Consider the following 8,150-nt stretch of genomic DNA (forward strand, 5'->3'; position numbering starts at 1 on the left):
ACATAGGTATATGCTACGTCGACTTTTTAGAAAACATTCCGAAAATCGCAATAATGTTTAAATTATTTTATTTGTTAGGTAATACTTTATAAAATATAATTTGATACGATTTATTGCTTTCAGAACGGACGAGTTTATCCAAAAAACTATACGAAAACGTTTCGCGGACTGCACTGTCCTGACAGTGGCTCACCGCCTCAACACTATCATGGACTCGGACCGCGTCATGGTGATGGACGCCGGCCGGCTCGTCGAGTTCGACCACCCCTACAACCTACTCAAAAACCCCGAGAGCCACTTTACGAAGATGGTCAAAGAAACCAGTGACAAAATGTCTGCTCAACTCTACCAAATCGCGAAGGACACGTACATAAACAATGGTGGGGTAATAGAATAAATAACATATCGCAGTGATCGCGAACACGATGGCATTAAAACGGCCAGATAGGCTTTAGTAGAATTATTCATCTATTTAGTACCTCTGAATCGAGAAAGCACACTATAGTTCGTCTTTGAACACCGAAGACACGTTATCTATTATGGTGATACGCTAAGATAGGTAAGTATCTAAAAGTGGATTCCGTGCGATCGTTGATCTTCAAATCCTAAGCGTGGGACAATACAACGAATATCGGTATTCATCAAAGTTTAGATTAGTTTATTGCATAAGACACAATCTTAATAATTTTAATGGCTACATATTCTGTGCAGTCCAGAAATTATCGCCTGGTGCATGCAACTTTCATCCAAGCGACGCAATAGAATACAATGATTAGCATAAGATCGATGTAGGTGGTTGGTGCTTAGTAACTTCTCATACGACGCTTGCAGGTTCGCTCCTACTAGCCATCGTTAATGGTACGGTAACCTCCCTACACATATTCGTAACCTTAGAATGTTATTAATAAGTCATATTTTGTTATTGTAATTTTTACAATCATGCAATAGATATAAGTATTTAATTATGTTATTCTATAATAATGACTGAAGATTTTTGCTGGATGTGTACCTAGGTGTATAAGATACAATTTAGGTGTTAAGTGGAGTTCAGAAAAGAAACTGTGTTATTTATTTTTATTATAAAATTGTAATAAATATTATTAGTGATTCATACTAAAAATCAACCATTGTAAATGCCATAGAGGATGTCCTCGAACAAATAAATTTAGATAATCAAATTTGTGTTTGGAATAGTCCCATAATTCCTTTACAAGAAATACACAATGTGAAATGTTTAGGGTATTTTTATTGGTATAAGAACGCAATACAAGTACCATGAACCTAAAATGATTCGGTTACAGAATATCACCATCATCCCATAGGTAGATATAAAACATAAATTGAGGAAATGATAAAAGTTTACAGAAATACAAACACCATAGAATCTCGCATTATTCAACACAAGGCTGCCCATTGGTATGAGGGTCTTCAGATATTACTTATTTCAGGACAAGCATACAAATAATTAAAATAATACAATTGGAATGTGAAATATGTTTATCACCTGCAATTGTTAAACTTCTTTCCATAAGTAATTGTGATAAAAATGTGCTTTAACTATTAAACGGCTAAACAATAAAAAGCTGCTTATGTTACTTATATTGCTGGAATATTCAGATGACCAGTTGGGTGATATATTCATTTAAAAGGTCCAAACAATAGGAAGCCTACCAAAACTCTCCCGATGGCTAAGGCAATACACAAATTTCTACTTCTATATGTACTGCATCAACAGAATTATAGGTAATTTGAACCAATATCAAATTTAAATAAAAATATAAATTTACTTAAATGAGAATATCGAAATAGATTGCATTTTGTGTAGGTACATAATATTAAAAAGTCATGACATAAATGGTAAAAAAATCCATTTTTTCTCATTCAGAACATTTAAAGCTATTAATGTCAGTGTCAGAGAAGCCTATTGCAACATGAATTTGCTCATGAGTTTAATAAAGAAATAATAATAAAGTATCATAAACAAACTCATTCCTTTTAAAACATGAACTGCTAATAAAAATGACAAGCAAAGAAATGTAAAAATCATTCTTGTTCAAATTAAGTAATTCATTTCATAGCATTCTTCTAAATTAAATTATAATGATTTTTATAATAACTTCTGACATTAGTACTAGCTAAATGCATCAATGTACTTATGAAGTTATGTATGACTTAATGGACACTCTCATTATCTACAATAAGCTCACACACTAATCTATTCCATGTATAAAATAGCACAAACATATTGTTCACAATTTATGTTATAGTCTAAAAATACGGTGAATAGGGTAATTGTTACATTAAAAAGTAGAGATAAATTGATAGTCAAGTGTGACAACAGAAACTTATTACATTCAAAAATTAAATGGTTACAGGCATTCTTAAATTAATAGTTAGCATAATGGCAATAGCCATTTATGACATCAACAGTGCCATACAAGCTATATACCAAAAACCAATTTGTAAAAAAGGGACAGAGCATCTTCCACCACATGAATTTAAAAACACATTTCAGATTCATGTTCAGCACACCCAGCCAGTGGAGTAATACAATTAATACAAATGCCCTCTTCCCCAATGACAATTTCATCATCTTATGTATGCTATTTAAACATATTGCTGATACTGCATTGGCAGGCAAATAGTTATTATTTTTAATTATAATTGTACAATACATATTAATGAAAACATGTTCATTAAAACTATTGCAAGTGGCACCTCCAGAAAACAGGCAAACCAATTTATATTTGTAAAATTAAAACCTCTCCCGTTAACATGTTCTTGTGTTCTCCTGTGCAATGCATCAACTGATATTGCATAGCAATACAATCTAAACACAATAATAGTAAATACAATTAAATCTATCAAATACTTTACAAGACTAAATAAAATACAAAACCCTTTCTATGAGGAAGTGCCACTATAAAATACTAGATGTTTTGCGTACATGATTATGTTGAATCTAACTTGACTAATTAATTTTTGGCTATATGAGTATGGAGATTCCTTACTCTACATCCGGAAGATCTTCCTCTTCTGCAGAGCTTGTGTCATCTTTTTCGTTTTCATCACCGAAGTCGCCTATTTTACTTGAGAACATGTCATTCATGTCGTCGAATTCATCACCACTCTCATCCTCATCTTGCCAACGTTCAAAATCAACCTTTAGCCAATGATGTTTCTTTTTATCACTCGTTAAAGTCGGCCAAAAGGGTGCTTCTGGGTTCTCTTTAACTAATACAACTTCAATTAACCTGCCTTTGTTAACGTACGTGCTCTTATCTGGATTTATTTCAGCGTAAAGAGGTATGACTACTTCATGTAGTTTATGCTCTGGTTCACATATCCCTTTAAAAGAAATCATTTGCTTTTCCATTTTTATGTCCGGTTTTTCACATTCGACGTTAAATGTGAGAAATACACGAGCACTTCTCTGTGCCCACGATACAGACGGAGGAGTAGCTACTGCGTCCGAAGTCATCTTGTATCTGAAAACAAAACATAAATAAAAAACCTACACTCGGAATAAAACGTAACAAGACATTATTATTATACTTACAGAAATTATGCTCAGTCGGCTTGCTTGAAATAAGCGAAACCAGGCAACAAAATACAATGGAATAGAAGATGAATGAAAGAAATCTAGATTGTTTGTCAGTGTCAAACAGTGTCAGAGTCAGTGAGTCAGTCAAGCAAGTTGTCAAAAAATGTCAATGTCATTATTGGCCGTGCGTAGCGTTCTTGGCAAAGGTTCTTGGAGTTGGAGTCTCTATGGTCGAAGCATTGACTTACTAACTACGGCAAATGAGAGATTCATTTTTCCTGATTAAACTTTAGTACATGGAGTCTTTTTGCCACATTTCACACTGCGGATCTTTGTAGTTTCCCCTGTCTCATAGCAGAGTGGTTAAGATTATTTGTGACCATACCCATACTACTGTTTTAGCATTTAGTGCCATACCAAAACATAGAACAAGGAATAACTACGGCCAAAGTTTACTTCGTGATTAACGCGCGCTAAAATAAAATACAAAATGTACAGAAAAAAGACAGTGCATATTATATTTCGTGTACATCCAATAAATATTGTATTATTAACAGTAAAACCCACTAAAATTATTTTTTGCAATTTTAAAAATCCCGACTATCTCTCGCCGCATCAAATCAACAATGATTGGCAAGTCGGCGAGTGGCGACGACGTCGACCGAGTTTACCAACTTGTATAATCCGGCGTAACAAAACACTACGCGAAAATGGCCATGTCGTGCCTACCTACCTAATTTTACGCGGATATTATTGAATCTATGTAGACTGTACAGTTGTTTTTTAGCGACAAGTTGTCTTTTTGTAAGATGTCCTGTATCCTAATAGATCAATGACTCGAAGTTAGGAACGTTTTTATCCATAGAGGTAAGGGCTTATTATATTACACTACTCAATCCATCGCGCATCGACCCGATTTGTCAAGTACGTGGGCTCAGGCATCGGGGTTGATTGATCCATTGGGTCCGATGGACGGGGTAGTATAATAAGCGCTTATTGAAGAACTTTCCAGGCCACGATTCCTAATAAAAGCATAGATGGCGCTATACAACGCTGCCTTCGTTTATTAACCTTCTTTCATGGATTTCAGTATAGTATTACTACGTGTCTATGTAGGTACCGTGAAAGCAACACTATCTTAAAATCTTTTGTCTTTTGCAATTATCCAGCTAGATAGAACTTTTACTTTATTAAACTAAGAATAGTAACATATTTAGACCAACTAACTAACCATAACTATAGCATCAATGAGCTAATCTCTCGTTAACATAGAGCAACTCGAGCCTCCCGCAGACCGGACCTCTTTAATCATCATCACGTTATGCGTTACGACGCCGAAACCTCCTTCCTTCTTGTTTATTAGGCCTGGGCTCTTTGCTACTTACTTTTTCCTTTAATTCCATAAACAGCTTGCTTACATTCTTGATGACTTATGACAGCGTTGCTGTTACTTCATGAAGTTAAAAATGACTTTGGAACATTAGATATTTTTATTAGAAATGACTTTATCAAAAATAGATAAGTAACGAGATATTAAATCGAGATTTATAATGTAACAATATTTCCCATTTTCCTATCAAATTCTCAGTTACAAAAAATCAAAATGACGTAAAATGTAAATACACAAGAGTATCCAAATGGTGCGGTTAAACGAAACGAGGTCATCTGCTCCCCTGGCTAAAAAGAGTTCATCTGGTGGGAAAGTGGCAAAAGGTTCTAAGGCAAAAGGTGGCGGTGGTGGTAAATTCAATCTAAGTGACTCTCAGACACAGACAGTTCTACTAATTGGTCTTCTAGCGATACTAGTGGTGGCACTCTGGTACGGATACACACATGGCTGTTTAAGGCGGCGTCGGCGGCGATCCTGCTAAAAATTATTTAGATTTCAGTAAGTAAATATTTTTCATTATCTCATGAGTGATTTAAGTACATTTGATGAAGTAATTAATTATTCTTCACCGCGATTATCTTCAGGTTAGATAAAAAAAATCCCCGTAAAACATGATGATGATGATGAAGTAATTTAACCTGGCAACTCACTCATCTGGATCTAGCTTTGTACAACATGGTTTTCAACGTATTCAAGGCCAGAGCAGTCTTGGTTCGAAAATCAGACATAATTCTAATTATATTATCATGCTTCAGCTAACACTCTTAGCTTGCGTGTTAAGCCAAGCTTTATTATCCCAGCAGGCGATAGACTGGCCGAACAAGGTCTAGGCTAGGCTACACGGGACAAGACTGCTCTGAGCAATCGTCGTCCTAATTGGCTAATTTATAAGTTGCAACTGAAACTCGCAAATCATCTCACGAGAACAGGAGCCAACCCACGACCAATTCCATAACGTGACCGATCGTTATCGTTAGCCGATGTTCCTCTTTATTATCATGATTTTACTGGTTTTCAGTTATTGCAATAGAAGGCGTTGATGAAATAATTATCACGGATGAAGATGAGGGAGACGAGGACGATGATGAACCTTACATCAACATTATACAACAGTAACAGTTCATTGCAGCGGTGTCAATCTCAATTGGTCATCAAGAAAACAGGATTTGGATAAATCAATCTTTTCATAGATATCTGGTGTCAGACCACCAGAGGTTAAATTAACAGTAGATATGTATGGACAGTTATTATGACGGTAAAGCAACTATTTTACATAATATTTCTGTAAGTTTACTTGGCAGACTGCACTACACTAATTACGTAATAAAAAAAATGTTAGTTACCTATTGCTTATTATTTTGAATGTACATACGTAAGTTTAAATAAAACATACAATTTATTTAAAATCAATACAATCCAGGCCACGTCCCCCAAACAAAATAGATATATTTAGTAAGGTATACTACATACGTATACGCAGATAGTAGCCCTCGCGCCGATCTTCCGCTTCCGCTTGAACGGACCTGCGCATCGTACAAAACATGTACAACCATCGTATGTATGACAAAGTGTTCGCAAACATGCAGTACCTACCTACCAATTATTTTTTTTGCAATTCAATTTTATTTTCAAGTTGTTGCCTATACTATATAACCTACCTTAAAGATAGACTTAACTACCCACCAAGAGTAACTTAATGTAATGGATGGATATAAGAAATGTGTCGAGTCGTCGACTAGTCGTAAATATAACAGAAAAAAAAACTATCCACAATTTTAAAATATGCAATGGTTGTGAAAAGGAAGCTCAAAGAGAATTTAATTACTTACATTGATCTAATACCACACGCACTTAAAGCAACACGGACCTCCGCGACCTGTGTACACGCACGGTCAATCACCATGGAAGATTTTTTTCTTGCTTCTTTATACCTACACTTCTCATCAAAAAAATCGAAACACTTCCGTTTTCATTGTTTCTGTCCGAATTTAACACAAAAAAGAATTCATACGATGAAAAAAAATACATAAATGTATAGCTGGCAGTTTGGCCATTACAGTAATAAGCGAAAATTCTAAATTCAAAATTAGAATTTCATTTGTTTATCTTATAAACGAAATGAATCACTGTTTTGAGACAAATGTGTGTTTAGGGTTGGAGTACATTTAGCGTTTAAAAACTAAAAATTGGCGCCTATCCTTAAACTTTTTGTTTTTTATTTCAATACTGTGACTTTGGGACGTCTGAAAAAAGGTTTTTTTTCTAAAACGTATGGATACTTCGCCCACAGAAGCCGCCCAAGTTGTGGCATTGCTGGATTCTGGCCTTAGTCAGCGTGTTGTGGCTGCAAGACTGCATCTAAGCCTGTCATCTGTTCATAGAGTCTATAAACGTTATCGGGAGACTGGTTTGTTCACGCGCCGTTCAGGATCTGGCAGGAATCGGGTCACTTCTGAGCGAGATGATCGATTTATTGTAACAACTTCTTTAAGAAATCGACGCCTTAACGCTTTTCAACTACAGCAGCGGCTTCGTGTTGTACGAAGGGTGGCTGTAATGGTTGAAGGATCATGGACTGGTACCGCATAAGCCAGCAAATGGGCCGAAATTAACTGCAGACCATCGAAGAGCGCGCCTTAACTTTGCACGTGAGCACCTAAATTGGTCATACCTACAGTGGAGCAAAGTTCTCTTTTCTGATGAGTGTAAAATTATGCTGTATGGTAACGACGGAAGGAACAAGGTCTACAGAAGAGACGGAGAACGCTATGCACAATGCTGCATTGAAGAAAAGGTCAGCTATGGTGGCGGTTCGTGGACGGTTTGGGGAGGAATCAGCGCCGACGGTAAGACAGAGCTTGCTTTCGTGTCTGGGCCACGTCTGCCTGCACTAAACTGTCATCGGTACGTCGAAGAGTGTCTCGAGCCTCATGTGATGCCCTATGCACATTTTATTGGCAACGGCTTCATATTCATGCACGACAATGCTAGGGCTCACACCGCGGGCGTCGTACGAGATTATCTTAACGAAGTCGATATCTCTATTATGGAATGGCCAGCAAGAAGCCCGGACATGAATCCCATTGAACATCTGTGGGATGAATTAAAGAGACGAATTCGAGCAAGAGATCCTGCCCCAGAAACACTTAGCCAGCTGCAAGATGCAATCCAAGAGGAATGGGACAATATACCACAGCATGTGATCGTGACTCTCAT

At 36.4% G+C, this 8,150-nt stretch overlaps 2 protein-coding genes across 3 annotated transcripts in view; one reads left to right on the forward strand and one right to left on the reverse strand.

Moving 5' to 3' along the window:
• LOC126382012 (ATP-binding cassette subfamily C member 4-like) overlaps nucleotides 1–1,235 on the forward strand; it is a 36,562-nt gene extending 35,327 nt beyond the window's left edge. For both annotated transcript variants that reach the window (XM_050031695.1, XM_050031696.1), the window contains exon 25: nucleotides 124–1,235. In XM_050031695.1, coding sequence (XP_049887652.1) covers nucleotides 124–397 — 274 coding nt within the window. In that variant the 3' untranslated portion in view covers nucleotides 398–1,235. The remainder of the gene's footprint in view (nucleotides 1–123) is intronic.
• LOC126382013 (uncharacterized protein CG16817-like) lies at nucleotides 1,227–3,679 on the reverse strand. The gene is made up of 2 exons (XM_050031697.1): nucleotides 3,560–3,679; nucleotides 1,227–3,488 (listed from the first exon to the last, which is right to left on the reverse strand). Exon 2 carries the CDS (start codon nucleotides 3,479–3,481, stop codon nucleotides 3,008–3,010), a length of 474 nt encoding a protein of 157 aa, XP_049887654.1. The 5' UTR covers nucleotides 3,482–3,488; nucleotides 3,560–3,679; the 3' UTR covers nucleotides 1,227–3,007.
• Nucleotides 3,680–8,150: the final 4,471 nt, after the last annotated feature.

The sequence above is a fragment of the Pectinophora gossypiella genome, chromosome 3, assembly GCF_024362695.1.
Source record: "Pectinophora gossypiella chromosome 3, ilPecGoss1.1, whole genome shotgun sequence".
NCBI lineage: Eukaryota > Metazoa > Arthropoda > Insecta > Lepidoptera > Gelechiidae > Pectinophora > Pectinophora gossypiella.

What these genes read in the sequence shown, in the direction of transcription:
- LOC126382013 (XM_050031697.1), bottom strand. Translation starts at nt 3,481, where the DNA reads ATGACTTCGGACGCAGTAGCTACTCCTCCGTCTGTATCGTGGGCACAG.